The 23,521-nt window shown below is 41.4% G+C and overlaps 3 protein-coding genes across 13 annotated transcripts in view; all 3 read left to right on the top strand.

Moving 5' to 3' along the window:
• Positions 1-7,772, top strand: part of SYTL2 (synaptotagmin like 2) — a 53,437-nt gene extending 45,665 nt beyond the window's left edge. For 7 of the 8 annotated variants that reach the window (XM_083855691.1, XM_083855690.1, XM_083855688.1 and 4 more), the window contains 8 exons: positions 613-732; positions 1,731-1,900; positions 2,478-2,580; positions 3,010-3,180; positions 3,536-3,614; positions 4,505-4,604; positions 5,357-5,562; positions 6,575-7,772. In XM_083855691.1, coding sequence (XP_083711817.1) covers positions 613-732; positions 1,731-1,900; positions 2,478-2,580; positions 3,010-3,180; positions 3,536-3,614; positions 4,505-4,604; positions 5,357-5,562; positions 6,575-6,720 — 1,095 coding nt within the window. In that variant the 3' untranslated portion in view covers positions 6,721-7,772. The remainder of the gene's footprint in view (positions 1-612; positions 733-1,730; positions 1,901-2,477; positions 2,581-3,009; positions 3,181-3,535; positions 3,615-4,504; positions 4,605-5,356; positions 5,563-6,574) is intronic. The other variant, XM_083855689.1, reaches the window with a different exon arrangement.
• A 3,754-nt stretch (positions 7,773-11,526) lies between these two features.
• CCDC89 (coiled-coil domain containing 89) lies at positions 11,527-12,421 on the top strand (the record flags this gene model as incomplete). Its single annotated transcript, XM_083855252.1, has 1 exon — positions 11,527-12,421. A coding segment is annotated over one exon (888 nt), but the record flags the coding sequence as incomplete, so codon positions are not given.
• Positions 12,422-15,396: 2,975 nt separating this feature from the next.
• On the top strand, positions 15,397-22,431 carry CREBZF (CREB/ATF bZIP transcription factor; the record flags this gene model as incomplete). Of its 4 annotated transcripts, none has more annotated exons than XR_014589377.1 (4): positions 15,397-16,325; positions 16,987-17,064; positions 18,427-18,497; positions 22,042-22,431. XR_014589377.1 is itself a non-coding variant. In XM_083855458.1 (3 exons), the coding sequence occupies 2 exons, from the start codon at positions 15,397-15,399 to the stop codon at positions 17,033-17,035; spliced, it is 978 nt and encodes a 325-aa protein (XP_083711584.1). In that variant the 3' UTR covers positions 17,036-17,064; positions 18,427-22,011. The 4 variants fall into 4 exon arrangements, 1 of the variants encoding a protein (XP_083711584.1); XR_014589378.1 differs by having other exon boundaries at positions 18,427-19,659; XR_014589379.1 differs by having other exon boundaries at positions 16,987-18,497.
• Between the last annotated feature and the right edge of the window lie 1,090 nt (positions 22,432-23,521).

The following is a 23,521-nucleotide window of genomic DNA, read 5'->3' as shown; positions in this document are numbered from 1 at the left end:
GTGAATACATAACCTGATAATGACCAAGGAAACAAAAGCTGCAATTCCCTCATGGAAAAGCAAAGCCCTGCTTGCCCTCAAAAGACTTTGCAAAAGCCATTCACTGTATCCAGTGCTGTTCTCCCAGTTCTCCAGTGAATGTTACCATCTGGCCAGCTGCCCTTAAGATAGAGGCACAGAAGTGACAGCATTTCCTATATGACGGAAAGGACTGGTAAAAGAACTGAGCATTATCAATTGAGTAGGTTATGCATGAGACAGTGACACAGAGAAGTTGAGTTTAATTGTCCCAACAAAGTTAACTTTGTAATTTTTCATTGCCACTTGAGATTTAAAACAGGCAAACAAACAAACTCCTGAACCTAATTGCGTTGCTGCTTAAAAAAATTATCAGTGTAGGCTGTTCATCAGAAAAACTCCCTTTCAACTTTAAATGCATGACCTAATTCAAGAAATATTATTCATGTTGCACTACAAGGGAATGTAAATTCAGACTTCCACTGAGTCTCAATCTGCATCAAAATTCTGTTTGTTTATTTTTTGGGTTTTTTTAAATTTTCCTTGTGACTATAAAGAATGTACACAGACTTTCTTTCTGTGATGTTTTTGTAGAGTGATGACAGAGAGACAGATACAACATCAGAAAGCAGTTATTCCTTTGGCAGAATCAAGAAGAGTCCCAGCTCTCTAACCAATCTTAGCAGCTCTTCTGGCATGGCATCCTTATCCTCTGTATGTAAACCAAAGCATTATTTTAATGGCACTTTGCTTTTGCTAATTTCTCCAATATTGTTTTGGCTCTTTCTTATCCATCTTATTTTTCTTCCCTTGTCATCTCTGTCTCCTTCTTTCCACTTCTGTTATATGAACATAACATAATTCTTTGCATGGAATTGCCTGAAGCAAGTAAAGTAAAATTAAATGGATTTCATTTTTTTTCTTGTAATATATTGGAGCTTGTTCAGAGCTTTGAACAAAGATATGGATTTTACCCTTTGAGCTTATATTCGTAGCTGAAAATGAGGGACAATTCATATACAACAAACATTTAGAAAGGGAGAAAGAGGAGAGAGAGAAGTGAAAGCAAGAGATATTGGTATATCAGGTGTGTAGTTGAGTCAAGTAGCTAACCAAAAGCCATTGGTTTATGTAGACTTTGAGTAAGAAAAACAGATTTTTGGAGAAGGATGTTGAGATAATATATATGTATACACACATCTTTCTTCTTCTCTGTATTTAGTACTTAATTTTCAGTGTTTTATTTAGTTACATATTTAGGTACGTAATTCAGCCATATAGACTTTATCTATTCATTTTTTTGTTAGTATTTTAAGAAGGTCTCTTGTCCTAAACTCTTAGGCTCTGCTTTCTTCAAGGAAGATCAGCTGAGGAGATTTAGAAGTAATATTTCAAATATCTGAGCACAGGCAATCTTCAGATCTATAGCATCCTATAATTTAATTTCTTCTATCTCAATGCAGTAAACCCAGTCAAATTTGTTGTTTGTTAGACTCCTGACCTAACACCTTTGATTTCCAAATATCTTTCTTTCATTGATCTGCTTGCTGAGAAGCTTGTATAATAGTGTCCATTACATTTTATTGTTACATCTGAAGAGGTGCAGTTGATTTCTTTACTGTCTTGAATCCTGAGCACAACTTCTACCCTGATCCTGAAGTAGCTGGTGAAATTCAATGTCTGGAAAATATTTCTCCTCTTGTATGCTGCAGGTGAGCGGCAGCCTAATGAGCATCTACAGTGCAGACTTTGGCAATGTTGATGTGAAGGGGAACATTCAGTTTGCCATTGACTACGTGGAACAGCTGAGTGAGCTCCACATCTTCATTTGCCAGTGTAAGGACCTGGCAGTAGCAGATGTTAAGAGACAGCGTTCAGACCCGTAAGTACAAAGGATGCATTTCTTTTCTTTTAACGTGGAAATGAAAACTGCTGGAGTTTTCCAGTCTCTCTAGCCTGCTGGAGTAAACCACCCAAGAAATAGATGAAGAGGCTATCATGTGCTCTGTGGTTTTTTTTTTTTTTACTTTGATTGAATATAGAACTGCCCTTATAAATTGATGTGTATACATACGAACATAGGAAATTAAAACTTTTAAGAATATTAAATTATCTTTTAAAATGCCATTTTTCAGATGGTAACTCCCACTTTGATATGGTTTCAGCACCTGTAAATATGATATTTGGGCCTGCTACAGGTATTTTCATGTGCTGAGGAGACATTTCAACAGATTTGCCCTTGGAGAAAGATATTATAAGAAAGTTTTGATGTTATACATCTCCACTGCTGTTCTAATTCTTAAATATACAAGCTGAATAACATAATGTCTACTCAAGTGGATTTCTTTTACTTTGTAAGCAAATACTTGTGTATTTTGGAAGATGAAGTTGGAGAGAGTCTGGACTTTTTAGGTTTTGGGGTTTTTTTAACTCTTCTAACAACCCTGTCTAAATTTTAGGTATGTAAAGACCTACTTGCTTCCAGAGAAATACAGACTGGGCAAACGGAAGACCTCTGTCAAAAAGAAAACTTTTAATCCAGTCTATAATGAAATACTGCGGGTATTTATCCTACTTTATTACTAGATATAAAATGCTGTATGTTTGATGTGTGAAGAACCTCAGCTTTTGGGCACAGGTCTAGATTGGATTCAAAAGGGAAATCAGCGGAAGAGGGATTGCCCTGCAGAGCTGGCTGTGTGCTTCCATTGATAGGTTAACTCTGCAGTGATCTCTGGATCCAGCATTGAGAGCACTGGTGGTTTTGTACTTCTTGTAAACAAACACAAGGCATGTATGAGCTTAAGATGATAGAAACAAAAAGTAAATAGCTGGGGTTTATTGTGGTTTCTTTGCTTTCTGAAATGCAGAAGTGGGCAGTTATGGACGTATAAACCCAGACACTTTTTTTCCTAACCATGTCACTTTCTGATACAGCATTGGTAAAAATTCAGCTTGTTTTAATTTTTTTTCCTTACTTCTTCCTGGCAGTATAAAATTGAGAAGGAGTTCCTAAAGAATCAAAGCCTCAATATCTCTGTCTGGCACAATGATACCTTTGGGAGGAATAGCTTCCTTGGTGAAGTGGAGTTGGATTTAGGAGCTTGGGACTGGAATGATCCATCCAATAAGCAGATCAACTGGTTTCCTCTCAAGCCAAGGGTAGGTTGGCTGTTTTGCATTTTCTGCTGTGTAAGTGCAAAACCAAGTCATTCTTTAGGCTTAGTCTTGTGTGTTGTATGGGTTTTGTGCTGATTATAATCATAAATACTTATACACTGGTAAACAGAAATACAGTTCTGAGATCTTTTAGTCTAGCTTGCTATTATAGTAGGAAAAACTTTCTCACAGTCTAAGGAGTAGGAATTTTAAAGTATTTCTCATTGTCATATTGCTGCAACAGAAATCTGAAGGCACTTGTTAACTAAATATGGAGTAAACCTGGGGATATGGAACAAGTGCAGCACAATTTTAATATCAGCTGTTTGGTTTATTTTTTTTTTTTTTTTCATTTCAGACTTCAGCAATAACTTTTAATCCAGAAAAAAGAGGGGAGATGAAACTAGCCCTCAAGTATGTCCCACATCCAATTGGAGGTAAGCATTGCTGCTTTGCTTGGGTTCGTCAATTTTTGGTGGTTTGTCCTTCTTTTTTTAATTAAAAAATCCCCTTTGTTTAATGTTCACACAACTTCTTTCAACATAAAAGTTTTCTGTTTTCTTCCTAGACGATTAAGTCACTCTGATTGTGAATACAGTTAAGAACCCTAAAGACCATTTTGAGATCTTTTGTTGTTTTTAATGTTACTGATCAAGAAATTACCTCATTGTCATAATGTAAGATTTGTAATGCAATATGTATGTGTAACAAAATTCTGTTTTCTCAATAATTTTAGAGATTATAAATCATCAGGCAGGTGCTGTGATGTGCTAAACAATGACAACACCCTGAGTTTCAAGCAATACTAGGTGTAAGGAGTAGCAGCAAGTATTTAGAAAGCAGAAAATTATAGCAGTCTGATCAGTTTGGTTTAATCTTGTCTGGCAACAGATAGTGGACCAATCTGAGAGTGAAACCAGGTCAGGTCTTTAATCCAGACAGACAGTCAGTCAGTAAGAATCAAATATGCTAAGAGCATAAAAGAGTTTATTTGAAAGTACAAGCAACAATAAATGCTAACATCACATGGGTTGATGACAAGCTGATCTGTTTATCTAGGAACCTTGGGAAGAGAAGACAAGTGGCCTGTGTTTGCTTAGTTGTAACAGAAGAAAAGTCATTGTAGGAATGCAGACATGATATGATCTTGCAGTACTTTGATGGGATGAAGATCTCAGCTTCCAGAGTACAGAGAGCAGTGTTGAATTAAGATGTGAGATAACAAGCCCAGGCTGAATATCACCTCTACAAATGGGCAAGAATTGCTACATCAGACAAAATAATTTTAAAAGGCATCTTAAGCAGATGTTTTGTTTTATTCTTACAGGAAAGAGGACTCTATCTACTGGTGAGGTCCACATCTGGGTGAAGGAATGCCATAACCTCTCTCTTCTGAGAGGCAATAGGCTCAACTCTTTTATTAAATGGTAAGAATTGTCATTGAAGTCATCAAACATGGTGCCTAATAATGTGCTTTGTAATTGTATCTTCTTTTTCTACATTCATATTGAAAGAACACTGAGTTGGTTTCTGATTCTTCTTTAGTGTAGTGCAAATTGTCCTGCATAGTTTACAACTTCCAGGTGCTAAGTATGTACCACCAAGTAAAACTTAGTGGGAGAGCTTTCTGTGTCATCATTGCATTTCGGTTTTGTCTCAGGCACTTTGGTGGAAGGACTAGTCAAACTGTTCTGGCTTTTATTCACATTTTAGCAAATCATGTTTGTGCAAGACATGGTTTAGCTTAGCAAATTTTGGGGGGAGAAAGAAGTGTGAAATAAAGTAATAGTGTGAATACATAGTTGTATTTCTTCCCCCTTCCTTTCCACATACAGACTAAAAATGTGAAAAGACAAGAATAACAAGATGGTTGAGGAAATCTCTGGGAGCAACAAAATATTTCAGCATTATCAGTGATAACACAGCAAATAAACTCACTTGTGCCTTTTCCCCACCTGACTTGCCCTTCCATCCTCTGAAGCACAAGGGATACCTCCTGCAAGTATTTCCTGTTAGGGGTTGAGAATATAACCCTTCACTCCATGTCTGTAGAGCACCTTATCTTCAGTCCTGTTTTAACATGCAAAACACAGTTAATCAGCAGCTTTTGCCTTTTCAGTATGTTTAATGCAGGCTGTGCTGTGCAAGTGCAAACTGACAGTGTTTTTTCTCTCTGAAGTACCATTCTCCCAGACACCAGCAGAAAAAGTCGCCAGAAAACAAGGACAGTTGCAAAAACTACAAACCCAATATTCAACCACACCATGGTCTATGATGGCTTTAGACCAGAAGATTTAAGGGAAGCCTGCATAGAACTCACAGTCTGGGATCACAACAAACTAGCAAACCACTTTCTGGGAGGCCTCCGGATAGGCCTTGGAACAGGTACTGGACAATCACTACATTAATACTTAATTTACAAAGTAGTCTTTCCCTTTTTTTTTTTTTTTTTTTTTTTTTTTTTTTTTTTTTTTTTTTCTTTCTCATTTCTTGTCTTTCAGTCTTTTTCTCTTGAACAGTTTCATTCAGTAATGTACATATTCTTCAGAAAAGATCCTGAAATGTAAATGATAGTAATGTTAGGGGGGTTAGGATGCCTGACAAAGAGAAATTTTAGAAACAAACCTTTTTCTGGTCATACATTGTATCTGGTACTGTATAAAGTTCAAGAATATGCTATTCCTGCACCTGAAATCTGATAACATCTTGAAAACTTTCTCATGCAAAAAAATAGTGTAAAGACAGCAGTGGGTGGAAATAAAAGGATAGATCAGGAATGCAGGATAAGATTGGAAGATACTGAATAGGAAAAAATACAGATGCAAACAAATTTTTAGCATCAGGGCAATATAAGATGTGCAGATATAGCAACAGGAAAAGCATACAATTCTTCTATTTGTCCCTTTCATTCTGCTCTCTGATCTGAGGGGAGGATGTGTTTGGAGTCTTCTCAAGAAATGCAATGTACAAACAACTTTTCACAAATTAGTTTCTTGCATGGTTCACCAGAATAACCTAAATTACAAATTAAAATAGTAAATCTTAATTTGAATTTTAAAGTAGCCAAGGTTGCATTTCAGTACAAAATCAGTACCCTGTTTTATTGTTAAGCCTTCTCAGATGTATGGGCAATTGGCATTTTTTTCCTTGGGACTGTGATAAAAAGACCAAGGATAAAAAGGAAAAAATCTGGACAAAGATGACAGAATTTTTGTGAAACTGTTGTTGATTGTATTTGACATATTTGCTCAAGAATAAAAATGTAGAACTGCATCTCCAAAGCACTAGGTCAGCTACCTGAGGAGGTGTAAACCTTTTAGAGCAGGCAAATTTGATTGTCTGCACTTAACTCTGCAGCATATTAAGTATTTTTTTCTTAAAACTGGCATTTTTCTAGGCAAAAGCTATGGAACTACAGTAGATTGGATGGATTCTACTTCAGATGAAACTGCCCTTTGGGAGAAGATGATGAACTCTCCAAATACCTGGATAGAAGATACACTACCTCTCAGGATGCTTATGGTTGCAAAATTGACAAAATAAGGTGGATTTTTATTTGTTAGTGTCAAAAAGAAGCCTTGGGAATGAAATTAAAATCATGGAGGTGAAACTTGGAAGAATAACACAGTAGCTTTTTTGACAGTTTCTGCTCTGTTACTGTTCTGGTTTTGTGGTGTCAGATGTCACTTTGTATTTCAAATGAAACATCTGCTTTCAGATCATTATGTAAATTGTAGGGATTTAAAATTTTCTTATTCACTGAAAGCAACTCCAAGAAAGAAGGTGCTTACAGAACTCAGTGTTAGAGGTAGCTGTGATACCTGGATGACTGTGGTGTCTAACTGAAGCATTGCTGATCCCTTCAGTGATCCAAATCACCAGCAGAAATATAAGAGCAAGTCAACTCTTCCTTTACATTGCTAGGATTGTTCATGAAGTCTTACAGATAAGGCAGCAACATTACTGTTAAAGCTCATTGGTATGTGTTTGTATCCTCATTATGCCATGTTAGATCTCACCAGCATGGAATATGGGCATGGAGAATTTAGTTTTTTGAAAGTTCTTCTAGTTGTAATTGTACATTTCTAGGACAAGAAATTTACTTCCCCAATGAAAGAAGAATGGCATGAAGTGGTACTGTTGATGTCCTATTCTACAAGGTGCAGGGGACTCAGTTCCAATGTACTGTAAAAAATCAGGGTTATAAAAAGTTTGCTTTATATATGTGTTAATCATCTTGCTAGCATACAATACTTAGTCTTAAGTGCTGAAGATGTGAAGGTGAAACTTTTTTTTATTCCAGTGCTACTCAAAAGGATCTAAATGTGCCAATTTTAGTGATGAAAAGGATGTTAGGTATTTATTCTCTCCAAAGTGCATTTGTTTGTACCTGTATCCATTATCTTGGGGATTTTTTGCAAGAAGTGAACTTACCTGTGCTTCAGCCCCATTGTTGGGAGACTGGTAGGACGGTGGGTGGGCTTTGCATAGTTTGAGGCATAGGAAATAAGACTGGAGTTTTTTGTAGAAATGCATGCTACCAGTAGATAAATACATAAAATACAAAATATATTCCTTTTGTTTTCTTTACTTTTTTTTTTTTTTTTTTAATAAATGCAACCTATTTAAACTAAATAGGATTTAAGTTTTTATTAAAAGCCAGTGGTTTGTGTTAGCCATTCAGCATGCAATGTAACAAAATGCAGACAGAAAACATTTTTGGAAATAAATGCAGTCTTAGTTTCTCCAGCTAAGTCTAAAAGCTGGTGAAATCTTTCACTTCAGTTAAAATAGAGAGGAGAAGGGAGCTCTTCACAGCTCCAATGAAATTGCTTGATTTAATCATACAAATTTAAATGCTACTTAGTATTTATTATCCACTATGAATGGAAAAAAAGGGAAGATGCTATTCAACCTGCCAAGGAATCCACATTCTCTCTTGTCAACCAGGCAGTCTGTAGAGTTTACAAATGTCAAAAGCAGTTTGCCAGGCTTTGATATCTTCCTGCTTCAGGTGTTTTGTATGAGATTGGTAACTGCTACAGCTCCCACTCTGCCAGACATATACAAAACACTTTTTGACTTGGGAACACATGCACATGACACTCAGAACAATGTATTCTTACCAACATGGTACAGCTGCTGCTTTGATTCTATATTTTTGAAGAGCCGCTCCTGAAAGGATAGTGATTCTGAAAAAAGAATAGGCACCTAAATTATTTGTATTCACTCCCTATGTGAATGAATTTTCCCCTGAAAACAGAGCTTGCTGTGAACATGACCTTCAGTTTCACAGGATTAATGTTTTTATTGCAGTTGTATCTCCTGTGAAGCTCAAATATACTGCTAAGTCAAACCAGCTTTGGGTATAATTGTAGGGATGGGATTTTAAGGCTCCAGATTTTCAGCAAGTGTCATGTAATCTGCTGTCTTCTGTACTCTACAAAATTTTAATACTTAAATTTCACAGCTACCAAAAATAAAATGTTTAGTTTTTGACAGTGGCAATCTCCTTGTCTTCTGATCAAGTAGAAGACATTCTCTGTCTTGCTATTTTTTTAGCCCTCCTAGAGATTGACACAATTTTCTGATATCTCAAAGGACTCCACATACCACTGCCCTGATAGACCAAACCTCAAATTTTGAAAAGCTATCTGAACATGAATGCAAGATTTACTTGCACACTGCACTTGTAATTAACTAGTTTGATTAACTAATGACACAGAAGTACTATGTACTCATCTAAGTTAATCAAGAAACTGAGCCAAGTCACAAAAACTGTCCCATAAGTAGAAAAGTTCCTTCCCTGTTTTTAATACCTTTTTTTTCCTTTGTGTACTGTATTCCTAACTTCAGTGGTATGATAATATGCTGATAGAGAAATGTGAATTGGGAAGTTGATTAACACAAAAAGTTTCAAGAAGCCTGTTACTTTGCTCTCAAGTCAAAGAGAAAGCCTTTATTCATCCATAACCACAATTTTAAAGATGCATAATTAGCTACTCATTAAAGGGCAGTTTGATAAATTAACAGCTTTGCTTTGTCATAAAGGTGAACTGGAATTAAGGATCAAAGCAGCCACACTCCTAGAATATCTTTATGTATATTCATGCTTGTCTGGAGAAACACAACAGCTCCTTCCTCTCTTCTCCTTCATGTTACAAGTTCATCTTTGTTTTAGCCCATAATTTATTATTTTTTTCGTATAAATGTGTGTATATGCATATATACATATATGTGTATCTTCTAAGTTACACTGTTTTCATTTGCTGTTTCATTACACTGTTTCCATTTCATTATAAATCAGGCTTCAAAGTTCCTTTTGTGTCCTTTCTGTGTTCAGAAACCTCCCATCTCTGCAAGTAAGGCAGCAAGCCTGAGTTGGTGCAGCAACTCCCACTGCTTTCACCCGTTTTGAAAAGCATACTGCACCCTCCTTCTCTTGTTTGCTTCATGTCTGTTACCCACAGCACTCTCTTCTTTCTTCTTTCTATCCTTTTCCAGACAATTCAGCAAAACCTGCACTGACTTCTTTCTTTCAGTTGCATTTATTTTTCCCTTCCCTAACCTGTCTGCCAGATTTTTATTAGCTGCAGAATCAAGTTGCAAGTTGTTCAGGGCAAGGTCTGTCTTTACTTTCTATGGGCCTTCAGTGTGTTCTGAGGTCAGAGCCTGCTATTCTGATCTCCTCTGGCATGTGCAGGGCCCAAGCTGAGAAAGAGGAGTTGTTCAAGCTTGTGGAAATTCACTTTCCTTTTCCAAATCTGTGTGCTTTTGAGAGTGTCAGCAATGTTTGTTTGCTAAGAAACGCTGCCAGCTCTTTCAGCCATGCTGGTGGGGCTGGCCTGGCTCCAAGCAGCCTGGATGAGGTCATGAGCTCTGGAGTGACTGGATTCAGTGTCTTACCTCTATGGAAACAGAACCTCACAATAGGAGAGGCAACAAACAGACAGGAGAAAGAAAATACCTGGTAAGAAAATAGTTTTCTCTTCTTAAACCTTGCTCTTCATTGTATTTCCACTGGACGGCCTAAACCTTTCAGTCCTTCCCCGTCTCCTCCATTATTTGCAAAAGATCCAAAGTAGGAGCAGCAGTGAGAGAGTGCAAGATGGTGGAGACAGAACTGGTGTCTGTACTGCAGTTGCTACTACACAGCTCCAAAATTCTTTGTGCTTCACAGGTGTTTGTTTATTTTTGTTGTACATTATCTTTCATTCTTGCTTTAAGCTGACTCTTTCCAATCCTATCTTTACCTCCAGTCAAAGCTCGTAAGTCACAAAACCTGATTATCAGCATGTTGTTTCAGGTCTGCATCCAAATGAAAAACTTGTAGATGAGTTTTAGGGTAATTTTTCAAATGTCTGGGTAGCATGCTGTGTGATTCAGCACCAATAACCATTTTGGTGCATATATAATATAAGTATTTTCCTTATTTTTACATGAAGAACCAGATTTTAAAAATTACATGCCTAAAATAATTCAGCAGATCAGTGTGAAAACTCAGGTGAAGAACTGTTTCTCCAGGCACAGAGGCTTTGCATCACAGAGCACTCACTAATGATTAACATTGTATAGATCTTTTATTTGATTCATAAATCTCTAAGCATGGGATAAGGGTATTCAGTTATTTTTAACAAGAAACATACTATCATAGAAATCTTGTAAATCAATTAGAAGTTTGACGTAACCCTCCATGTTTTATTTGCAGTTACAATATAGAGCTGTAGAAGAAAAGAAAGGCAGAGGAAAAGCATTGCGTAAGGAATTATTTACAGCTTTATCATTTACAGGCTTTTTACCTAAATATAATGGCAGTTCTTGTAGCTACAACAGCAGTGCCTCGGGAGGAATGATTAGTGAAGCTAGTCATCAGCAAATGAATAGGTTTGCATAAATACTAAGCCCACATTCTTGGAGTCTGGCATCCTTGAGTCTCAGTGTGCCTGCCTCTGAACCAGAGGAGGGGGAGGGTGGCAGGCCTGTGTGGTTGCTGGCTGACATTGGTTTTGGGAGGTCCTGTTCCCCCACATCAGTTTCTCTGGACTTCCAGAGAAACGCCACCAGCTTATGGCAGCAATGTTGGCCACACAATCACTGGCCACTGTTTAAATATGTGTCACTAACAGAAGCAGCCACTATAAAATTTTATCTTGTCTTCGCATGAAACAGGGGCTCCATGGCTTAGGAGACAGGAGAGGGATGGCTGATTCCACAGATGAGCCAGGGACAGGCAAAGACATGGAAGATCTGACAAAAGGTTTGGAGGAACTCTGTGAGAACTCTAAGGAGCAGAGTGAGGAGGCATTGCTGCTTTCACACCTAGAACAGCATCAACATCTTGTCTCTATACTGAAGAAGAAAGTGGATGACACACATGAACGCTGCAGAGACCTGGAGCAGCTCAACATGGAGCTGGAGAAACTGAGAGCAGAGGATGCTGTGAAAATGAAAACCCAGACCCAGCGTATTCAGTATTTGGAGGGACGCTTCATGGACCTGGTCAAAAACCATGAAAAGATGATTCAGTTCAAAAATGAGCACAAAAAACAGCACATGCAGCTGTGGGAGGAGAACAGGCGCCTGCGGCAGGACAGGGAAGCACTCTTCAGCCAGGCTGTGAGGGAGAAGGAAGCTGAAGTGCTCCGGCTGGCGGCCCAGGCAAGGAAGCTCTCAGAGCAGTTATGCTCCTTGCAGGAGAAATATGCTTATGAGAGTCACAGAGCCCAGGAGCGAGAGGAGGAGCTGCTGGAAGCTCAGAGCCAGCAAGCAGATGCCTACACCCAGGAGGTGGATTCACTGAAGAAGCAGCTGCAACTCCTACAGGAGAGGCACCGAGAAGCTGCTGCAAGGGCTGAGCAGATAGAGAGTCAGCAGAGGGCTCAGAGCAGCGAGCTGCAGGCCAAGCTGGAAAAGGCACATGAAGAGAAAGAGAAGCTACTGAACCTGGCCATGGAGAGAAGCAAAGCTCTGCAAGATAAGGAACAGGAGATTCAGAAGCTGGAGGAGAAGCTAGAGACTGTAGAAGAAGCCATGCAAAGAGCAGGAAGGTGCCTCAAGAAAGAGGCAGCATCAGTAAACAAAGATCTGAAGGTTCAAGAGCTCCAAGGACAGCTGGAACGCAGCAAGCAGGCGTACGATGAACTCTTGCTGCGGTTTGAGGCTTACAGAAAGCACAGTATGGATTTGCTGACTAAAGAGAGAGCTCTGAATGTCAAACTCCGCCATTTTGTTGCATAACTGCAGTTTTTTCTCTGCTCTCCTCAACAGGTGCCTCTATGGTAACACACCCCTGAATGTTGTATCTCTTCATGGGACCATCCTCTGGTTTCTTTATACCGTCCTCACCAGTTTAAACCCTCCTCCACTGACCATTCCGTTGCCTTTTTGTCATTACACTTTTATGAAAGTAAATCACTACACTCTTAAATCTGAACATGGATCATTGAACCAGTCAAACCTGTGACATGAATGATTAGGGTGGAAAACATAAAATATGAATTTGATTTATTTAGTGCTAACCTCTGCTGAGTCATAGGTTTTCTTTTTTTTTTTTTTTTTTTTTTTTTTTTGGTTAAAATCACTTTATTTTTCAAGATGACCAAAGGCTCAAACTCTTAGCCTTTAATATTTGATTCTGCTTTGAAGTTCAATAGAGGCTGGGCACATTAGAGGCTCTGAGACTCCAAGAAAGAAATCCTACCTTGCAATATCTCTGCAATTCTCTAAATTCGGGAACTTAACAGGTAATCCAATAATATCATACAACTTCTGATTCTCAAGCAAATTACTGTTTATAGTTTTCTAGTAGTCTTACAGATTTCTGCAGTCATTTAAACCGTATTTAATGCCAGAGTAGTATTTATATCTCCATTCAGCTCGGAATAAATTGTCAAGTCTTTTGGGTGATTTCAATCTGTTCTTTGGAACAGAAGTATGTTCCACCAGTTTTTTTTTTTTCCCTGTTTCTAGCTTTTTTCTGCAGATAAATATTAGTGATAGACTCTTCTATTTTGTGCACGTCTGGCAGCTTTTGACAAAAAGAAAAATCTTTCCTGTCAGCACTGTAGGATAGAGAGACCTCCCACTCTCTTGCTAGTCTTCTAGGCAAGAAGGAAGTTTTTTGCTGCTGAGTTTCAGCTCCTGCTCTTTAAGTCTCTAACAAAAAAAAACCCTCCAAAAACCCCCAAAACAACCACCATGATGAGCAAAATGGCATTCTCCACCTGGGCTGTAGGCAGCTGCTGCCAGAGTACCTGAAGTTCTTTGCCACATGCTTATGCCTTGGGATAACTCAAGAATTTAGGTAATGGACTGAGTATTTCTTGGTCCTGAGTATCTATAAGCCACAGCATGGAAAAAAAACTTGTTATCTCTGGAGGTCATTTACAGAAATGACCAGAAGCAAGAGGTCTGGAGGCCAGTGACCAGTTTGTCTCAAGGACTGGCTGAAGCAGATGTGGTTTCTGACTCTGGCACAGGTTTCCCAGAGGAGCTGTGGATGACCCCATCCCTGGAAGTGTTCAATGTGAGGTTGATGGGGCTCTGAGCAACCTGGTATAGTGAAAGGTTTACCAGCTCAAGGCAGGGGGGTTGGAACTAGGTGGTTTTTAGGGTCCCTTCCAACCCAAACCATTCTGTGATTCTGACTCTACATAAGCAGCAGCTGCTACAGCCTTTCTTCTGAACTTCTCTGGACTGTCCTTGAACCCACACAAAGCCAAGTGAGAAGTATTGCTCTATGACCTGCTGTGTGACAAACCACAGCATTTCTTCTGATCCTGGCTCCTACAAGTGTCATCCCACATGTGTTTTATGGACCACGTTCTCCTACATTTTAACCATATTTCCTGCCCCGAGGTGCCCACCCCACATTTAGTTAATCTCAGTGCTGGCAGCTACAGTGTAAAGGCCAACTGACTCACCTTACACACTACACCCCTGGTCTGAGAGCTGGCTGCTCTCTTTGGATTAGTCCATAGGCAACGAGCAGCATCTGTATCCCTCCAGTCACTGCAAGAGACCCTGACACCAGGTGTGTAAATACTCTAAAGCTGGGCAGAGGAGCAGAGGACACCTGCTCGCTGTGTGAAGGAACAGCCCCAGCCATGGGGTGTGGTGGCAAAGACCCCACATTCCCCACAGCTCAGGGACATCCCCCTTCCCACCCTTTGGCAATGTCTAAGAGACCTTCCCCCCTACTCTCTTACACACAAACCCTTTGTCACTGCCCCCATTCCCTCCTTCACCCCTCATCACACACACTCCTCCTGTACACCCACATTTCCTGTGCACCTCTCATAACCCCAACACACCCGTCTCCCTCACACCTGCAGCCCCCACACCCATCACCCTGCTGTCCACAAAAATCAGATTTGTTACCTGGTCTGCAACAAGCCAATAATTACACATGTGAGACATTGGTTTATTTCAGAGCAGCACAACCCTGGGTGCTCGGTGGTGTTCCACAAAGCAAACACACCAACTATCAAAACCTTTTACAATTCATACATTTTAGCAAACAGGAGAATTGGTGTTACAACCTACAAGTTACCTAGTTCTCCTATTAATTAGTATCAGTTAATGATGTATCTATCAGTCAATGATGCTCTCTTCCTAATTAGTTTGCATGCTCAATCCTCCTTTTTTTGGGTCGGCTGTCCATGCGTTGGTGGTTGGGATATCCCCGTGTTGGAATTACGTTTTAGCGCAGTTTCCGAGTTGGGTTTATTAATTTATCCCTTATCGTGGGAGTTCTGCCAGATGTCCTTGTGGCCCGTAAATTCTGCATTTTTTGTGTCCTTCTTCCCAAGCTTTGTTAACCTCCCCCCAAGTCTGAGGTCACTGAAACACGTCGAGCCCTAAACCTTAAGAAGACAATTCCAGTGACAATTAATTTGTCCTTCTAACACGTGGAGATCCCTTGGAGCCTGTTGGCTGCTCTGTTTTAGGGACCTCCCTCCTCGTTGATTAGGCTTTAAAGTACACAGAGATCAAACGTCAAAGCCCGTCCTCTCAAGGAAATGTTTACCTATTCCACATTCTGAGACAGTTCCCGCCCCTCATTCCCCATTCCCATTCCCGCTTTGCCGCGCGCAGGCGCAGTCGCGAGGCGCTTCCACACACCCCCTCTCCCCCGCGCGCCGCTTCCCGACAGGCCCCGCGGCGGGAGCCGCCGCCTCGCGCCGCCCGCAGGTCCGGTCCGGTCCCGGCGGTCCCGCCATGCGGCACAGCCTCACGCAGCTGCTGGCGGCCTCGGCCGGCGGGACCAGCCCCTCGGGCGCCGTCTGGCCGCTGGCCGGAGCGGGGCAGGCCCCCAGAGGGCGGGATGGCGGCGGGGAAGGGGACCCGGGCCCCGCGCGGCCCAAACCGCAGCCGCCGCCGCGGCGGGAGCCCCCGGGAGCCTCGGAGCCGCGGCGGCCGGAGAAGGAGGCCGAGGCGCCCGGCGGCGCGCTGGAGGTGTGGGAGCAAGAGGACTGGTTCCCGGGGCTGGAGCTGGGAGACCTGCTGGAGGCGGCCCGGCCGGACTGGGACCTGGAGGCGGAGCTGAGCGGCTGCTTCTGCGGGGACCCGGAGCCGCGGCCCGCGCCGGGCCAGGGCCCGCGGCCGGCGGCGCCCGGGCGGAGGAGCGGCGGGGCCGGCAGCCGGCTGAAGGCGGCGGCGGCGGCGCGGTTGAACCGGCTGAAGAAAAAGCAGTACGTGCTGGGGCTGGAGAGCCGCCTGCAAGGCCTGGCCGCCGAGAACCGGCAGCTGCGGGACCGCAACCGCGGCCTGAGCCGCCGCCTGCGGGAGCTGGAGCGGGAGAGCGGCTACCTGCGGGCCGTGCTGGCCAACCAGAGCGCGCTGGGGCAGCTCCTGAGCCGCCTGGCCGGCACCCGCGCCGGCGGGCTGCAGCTCGGCACCAGCCTCTTCAGGGACACGGGCGGCCGCCAGCAGCAGCAGCACCTCCAGCCCGCCGGCGAGAGCAGCGACCACGACTACGCGCTGCCCAGCGCCCGGCCCCGCGGCCTGCAGGAGGTGGCGCCGGTGGGGACTGAGGCCGAGGAGGAGTGGGCGGCCCCCGGCGGGATCTGCCTGCACGTGGACCGGGACCAGGTGTCGGTGGAGTTCTGCTCCATCTGCGCTCGGCGGGCGGCGGCCTCCTTCAAAATGTAGGGTCAAGTACCTGCTGCAAGTACTCGTGGGGTTCTCACCCGTCAGGGCCTCGCGTGGCGGCGGAGGAAGCAGGCGATGGTGCGGAGGAAAAGGATCCATGCAGTGGTGATGGGGTGGTGTTGGGGGAGATGCGAAGGAGGGGAACCTGGCGCTTACTTAAGCGGCCAGGGTAACAAAAAAAATTCTCTCGAACGGCACGTTGGGAGCCGGCCGGTGGCCTCGGTTCGGGGCGCCGTGCCTGTGGCGTGTGGACGGTAGTGGTGTGAGCCTGTGGCGCCGGGAGTCGCGCAGAGCTGTGTGTGGCAGCGGTGCGACACTGGCCGTGCGGACTGACACACGCGTGGCGCACACGCCGAGGGGCCGCCACAGCCCGCTCGCAGCACTTGGGTGAAAAGATCATGACTTGATGCATGAAGGTGCGCTCGGCTCCGCTTCGCAGTAAAGATAATGCTGACTGCCTGGTCTGGAGTCAGATAATGTCTAGCCTGCTTATCCTGAGGAGCCGAAAATGCTTGCTTAGAAAAACCAAACAAAAACTCCATTATGGCATCGTCACTGGACAGACTTAAGAAAATAGTAATGATCGGCAAAAGAAAGCATGCATATAAAATTGTACTGCATCTCAGTTATACATTACTATTAAAACCTCTCTGACAGTTTCTCTTTTAGGTGGTTGCCCTGCCAGGCTCCGTTGTGTAGGGGTTAAAGAACAGTCGTTTTCCACATCGCAACCTGGTAAGGATCAATATATTCCCATAATGTGGTATCAGACAGCTTTGCTTATCCCAGTCTCCTAATGACTGGTTCAGAAAATGATTGCTCTGGTCGTTGGCCTGCTCTGCCAAAATGTTTCTAGCTCTGGATGACAACTAATAGTAAAGGTTACAATCACATCATTCTCATTAGCTGTTTTCCTGGTTTAGTTTTTGAAACAAATATGTTGGCTCCATAGTAGCCAATGCAGGAGCTTATTTTAAATTTTTAAAAAAATATTCACGCCATTTGAAATAGAAATTTCCTATTACACCAAGTATCTGATGAGCTGAAAAAGGAAAACATGCTAATAAGGGGGATGTGACATTTATAGCCTTCTGTTACAGGGAACTGTCCCAAATCTCTTAAGTAAATTGCCTTTTGAATGAAAAAAAAAAAAAAAAAGGAATTTTTGACCTGTTGGTTTAAAATGCTGTCTAGTCTTGGGGATTCACGGTACCTTTCAAAAGCCCTTCTCCAGCTTGCTCTAACGCACCATGCAGAGTTTTGCCTAATGAAACAGCCTGAGCACTGGTTAAATCTCTGCAGAGGAATCCTCACATAGAGGAGTCATTCTTGCATGGACCTCTAAGGAGAATTAGATTTGAAGAGTCAGTGCATCAGAGTAACTTTACTTTGCCTTCCCATAAGTAAATCTCTGTGCCCATGCACACTAAAATTCCTATGTTACTTCAGAGTAGCTTTAAATTTTAAAAATATTGCATGTATATGCATGTGCTTAACTCTACTGTAGGGTTCTTAATTTAGCCTCTTACAGCATCCAGAAATCTATAACCAGATATAATTAAGCACAGTTTGGAGATGAGCAAATAATGTATCTTGAGGCTAATAATATGAAAAATGCTCCATAATTGCTCCTGAGATAGGAGGATAAATAGTTTGACAAACAAATAGTGTGTGCTTTCTTGTACTAGTCAGTGTTTCTCCCTATCACAGAAGATGAGTGGGTTCTTTTTTCAGTTGTATTATAATGTTTAGTTGTTTAAATGTATGTCAGCTGGGGGAAGAAGGACTGTGAAAATGATAATATGTAAAGTGAGGTTTCACAAAGAATACTTTTCTAAAACATCTTCATTTATTAATTTCTTAAAAAAACTCCAAAAGATGCTATTTATCATTCCTGAAGTCTTCTTTCTTAAAGCCTTAAATGTTGTGTTTAAGGCTAAGTAGGTGAAAGCATTTTCTCCCAGTCATTTGCCTTATTGGTGCTAGACCCTGTCACGTGTTCATCAGTAGAAAAGGAGTTTGATTTTTCTTTGTGAAACATCACTGTGTGATAAAGTATATGTGTATTTAGCATCCTTGTTTTTCTTTATGCTAAAGTGGATTCAGCTGTGTTGGGGCAGAAGAGACGGGACCAGCTGCTGGCCACATTTCCTGCTTTATTTTAAAAGGTAGTATAAGAAATGAGAATAAAGAGGTAACAGGGCTTTTGCTGTCTTTGGTTAAAAAAAAAAAAAAAAAAGTTGAATGCTGGGATTATTTACTGTCATTCAAGATGATGTTTTTTTAAAAGGCAATATTCTGCCAACCAGGTTTTACTCCACTGTATGCAGAATTCCATCTGTTCAAGGGATATTGCCAGCACAAAAGAGACTTAGTGGGATATGTGTGACCTTACACCTCTGTGGGGGCATCAACAGGGCTGTTCAAAGTTTCAGTCTTAACTTGGGTGACTCTGCTGTAACTGATGGGTTATGGGTTAACCAGTGCAGAGGAGTCAGAGTTAACCACCAGGACCTGCACTGACTGATATGCAAAATGGAAATAATATAGATTCAACCTAATCTCAACCTGCCTAGCTCAGACTTCATGAACGTGCTTTATTTTGCAGTTTTAATGTGCTTGAGGAAAAGAGAAACGCTAATGTAGCAAGCATGGGATGTTCCAGTGGCATTTTTACGGTTACTTCAGTGTAGGAGTGTTTTTTAAGTTAATTTAAATATGCATTCTTTCTTGTTGCATCACTTCTGAATGGCAGGGCCAGGGACAGTTCTTCTGGCCTCTGCTGTGAACCTGCACAATGCTCTCTTGTGACACGACCTGTGGCTGTGTCTGAGAGCAGCTGATTTTCTGACATGCAAAACGGTGTGTTATGGTACAAGAACAAGGTCAAGTCCCAAGAGAGTCAGTGGCTGCAGGCATTTCTAGTGCCTACTGAATCATATTTAAACCAAATAGAAGGGAGGAAGTTATTTGAAACTCTAACCAACTGTACTATCTGTATGGTGTATTATTAATGTAGCTTTTTGAAGTGAAAGCCTTGAAATGACATAAATTAATACTTGAAAATATATTGTAAATGTTTCTTTGTAATTGTGCCATTCAGATAAGAATACAATATCATAATAAAATCAGACTTGTTGATCTTTCAGTTTATGGGCTCAAATGTTTTTTCATCTTTTTCTTTTCATGAATGACTTGGTTCATTAAACAAAGTGGTAAAACAGAAAGGGGAAAATGTTGCTGCTGGTATCTCTGGGTCCTCAACTGGAAAACAAGATAAAATGGATCAGGGTATGCAGGAGGAATGTTCTTGCTCATATGTCTTTAAAGGTAATTTTGTGAGGACAGCACAAAGGTGTTACTCCTTGAACTGCATTTAGAGCTTTACTTCTGAGAATCAGCACTTCTTGTATTTCATAGTTCTTAATTTGTTATTAATATGGCTATATTTGATCAATATACCATGGAGGAGTAAAATACTTAGATAAACCCTTCTGTGGTCTATTGGCATCTTCCTCCTTTCTATTCTATTTTTAGGCTCTGAAGTTTCATGACTGGTTAATTACATGCTGTTGAATCACAATCTTTGATCAAATTGCTATTTCCACACTAAACACCGGAGTGAGTGTTAAAAACCAAAGGTTTGACAGTGCTGAAAGGACAGAACATTTTCAATATTCTGTGCTCTGAGCCTTTTGCTTTATGTTTAGATTTCTATTCATCTTAAATGCTTTATTTGTAGAGGACAGTTTAAAATAGTGCACTGGCTTTCTAGCATGAGGGGATTCTGGTGAAAGTGGTCTGCAGCTTGATAAAAAGGAGCATTTCACAAAAAATACTGCATAAAAATGTAAAAGCATACTGGCATGCACTGCCTTTTTGGCCTCTAGTTGTAGGAAATACCCTGTTCAGCACTGAAACTTGTTTGGTAAATTGTACCACAGAACCAAGTGCTGCCAAGTGTTTTGCCGCACAGCTATGCTACTTGCATTTACCTTTTTTTTTTTCCCCAACACAGTGACTTGAACATTGTTTAGCTTTTAAACAAGAAACAATTTCATGCTCGGTTCTCCTTTAGTCCTTTGGAATTTGATTTTGGTGCTGTGATTCTTGCTAGTGTTCTGAATTAACTTCTCTTTCCTCTGAAGAGTTTGCAGCATCTGGGAGTTAAAAACAAATTGGTGCTTCTGTAGTCTGTAGCTGTCTGGAGAGATGATAGCAAAGGAAATGCAGAGACCCATGTTCCAACACTTGGCATTTCTTGGTACTTGCAGAGAATCAGATTTCTCATGCCATTTGTCAAAATTGTAATCAGTTTTCCCTGTGAAACACAGGGATCTTGGCAAAATACAAAGGCCTTTTGTACATTTACTGGTTTTTAAAATGCTATGTTTTTTAGAGTTAGTAGTTAAGAGGTTTTCTGCTGGAATCAGCAATATTCTGGTGATAGGGCTGTATTTACTATTAGTTACACTGTAAAATGTCTGAAGGATATGTTAGGTATGGGAGCTGTTCAAATGGACTCTGTTTAAAGAACCCTGTGCAAAAATTGCACGTTACCAGCTGCTGATTCTACATTTTTCCACCCAGTTTAAGTGGGATGTGCAGATGTGGAGAAATAACTCTGCCTGTGCTCATTAGCAGGAAGATGCCAAGGGCAGGACTTGCACATGTACCAGGAGGATGAGGGTGTCATTTGCAGGAGCTGTAGAACAGAGTGTAATGTTGAGACAGCATTTAGAATGGTGCATCTAGAAGATGAAAGTGGTGCTTTTTTTAATATTTCTGTTGGCTCTTATCTGTAGCCATTCTTTGCATTCTTTTGGCTGTAGTTCAGACTTGAGTAGCCTGAAGTCCTTTCTCTGGGATCTGTAGCCTGTGCCTGGCTTGTTTCTACTACAGTGGTGGAAGAAAGGATCCAACTCACACCTGTTCTCACTCAGTGTTGGTGGGGAGTGTGTTACAGTTGTCAGAGGCCCAGGACTGGTTCTTGGGGGTTGTAGGAGGCAGGTCAGATCCTGTGTATGAAACAGGGAATGGAAGGAGCATTCCCAGCCTCCCGTGTAGGCACTCCTCCACACACATGCATGCCAGAACTGGGAGAGTATCTTGCTCTCCTGTGGAATTCTGAAACCATTTCGGACTTTATGGATTAACTTCTGAGAACATTTCCCCTCAATAGTTTAAGGAGAAGTACAGAGGGTATAATTAAGAAGTTTCCTTGTTCACAAACACAGCACGTTTCTAGTCGCAGGAGTGTTCAGCTGACCTTTGATGTGACTAGTGCTGAACATGTAAAGTACATGCTTGCAATCTGTGTGCTCATCAGTGATGCTGGAAAAAACTATCAGTCTCTGCAACTTGCTAAAAATGTTGAGGAATGTAACTTTTTTTTAATATACAGTCTTCACTTTTTACTTTAAGAAATGAGTATCTAAAAGGATGTGATTTGTCCAGGTCAGACCACTGAACATCAGAACATGCATTTTGGTGACTGAGGATAATTATCACTTCAATTTGTACCAAAATGAAAGTAGTACATGGAAGGGAAGATCCTTTTGAATCTCACCCTTTAATAAGCAGTGGAATCTGTTAACAGTACTTTAACTCTTACCATGTTAAATGCTTGCAATAATCACTGAGCCAATCACTGTCATTCTTCAAGATACTATTGCACAATAACACCTTTATTTTATGTTTTTATTGTCACAGGTAAGTGGTTCTGTTGGTTAAAGTCTGATGGCTTCCGGAGATAGGACAGTTCACTCTCATGTAAAATACTTGCTCCATGAGATTCTCCAGTCTGGGTGATTAAGGTAAGGCCAAGCTGGCTGGGTGCAGACTAGGATGGGAACACCATGTGGCACAGCCACACTTTGAATCAAGGAGAACTAAGTGATCTCTGCCTAACAACAACAGGGAGTCTGTATTGTTGCTTCCCTGTACAAATCAGGCTGCTGCTGCTGCTGGTTATGGAGAAAGAATTGTATCACGTTCCTGCTATAATGACCCATTTTTAAGGAAAGGGTAGATAAAGATGATGAAACTCCTTCAATATTTTTTTAATCAGCATTTCAGCATAAATTTTAACCCCTTTCAATTAAAGGTCACAATGCTGAATTCTTAATTCTCATTAATAAATATTTCCACGTGCATCTCTGGGGATCCTTGAATTTTATTGAAGTGACTGAAGAGCTTTTACAGTTAATAGAATCACTTAGGTTTGGAAAACCCAAATGATCATCGAGTCATCACCAACTCCTTGACTAGACCATGGCACCAAGCGCCTATCACTGAAACCCCTGTCACCATTTGAGGCATTTCCTCTTGTGTCACTTGTTGCCTGGGAGGCCAACCCCCACCTACAGAGGTTTAGACCATACATCAGATTGAGAGTATTGCTTCTGTAGAAGAATTCCTGATTTAGCTCTCCGTATGCAGAATATACTAAAGATATCTCATGCAGTAGGAGAGCTGCAAATTATATTGTTCTAGAACATACAGCCACCAATGTGAAGACACACCCAACTCATAAATGCATTGCTCTGGGCCACTGATCTTAGATGTAGCTGAGATACCCCAGTAACAGTAGCAGCCCTCAAAGGCCTCTTGACACAGCCATCCTTCAGGAAAAGACTTAATTTCAAGGCAAAATGATTATAAGGCCAAGGGCTGGTTTTCTGATATGCTGGGAAGGCTGACACGCCTATCAGTCCAGATTGCTTTATGATAAAAGTGTTCCCTACCATGTGACCCATCTAACAGTGTTAAAGGGGTAATCTTGTGACAGAAGTTTTGTGCTAGCAGAATGGAGAAAAGGGAAGGGAGAAAAAGACTCAGACTTTGAGGAATCTCGAGTAAAACCTTGCCTTGATCTTCCCCCTTTTTGGGTGTTTTTTTAATATATATATATATATATAAATATAAATGTCTATGGTTTGCATTATGAAGGAAAAAAGCTTTTTCAAGAGTACTCATTTTTTACAGCTTGGAAAAGTTGTAGTATCACCTTAGAACCAAACTGAAAGTAGGCACTATAAATGCTTTCTTGCCTCCTTTTCCAAAGCAACACACCTGTCTCTTAGGTGTTTACACTAAACTGGGCATAATGAAAAGTTTAACCTGTATTTAAGTTCAAAACTTAAAAAAATGCCAGTGCAGAGACTTCATTTTTGTATTAAAAAGACACACC

This window comes from Zosterops lateralis (assembly GCF_965231275.1).
Source record: "Zosterops lateralis genome assembly, chromosome: 2".
Lineage (NCBI taxonomy): Eukaryota > Metazoa > Chordata > Aves > Passeriformes > Zosteropidae > Zosterops > Zosterops lateralis.
This window is presented reverse-complemented; position numbering and strand designations above follow the sequence as displayed.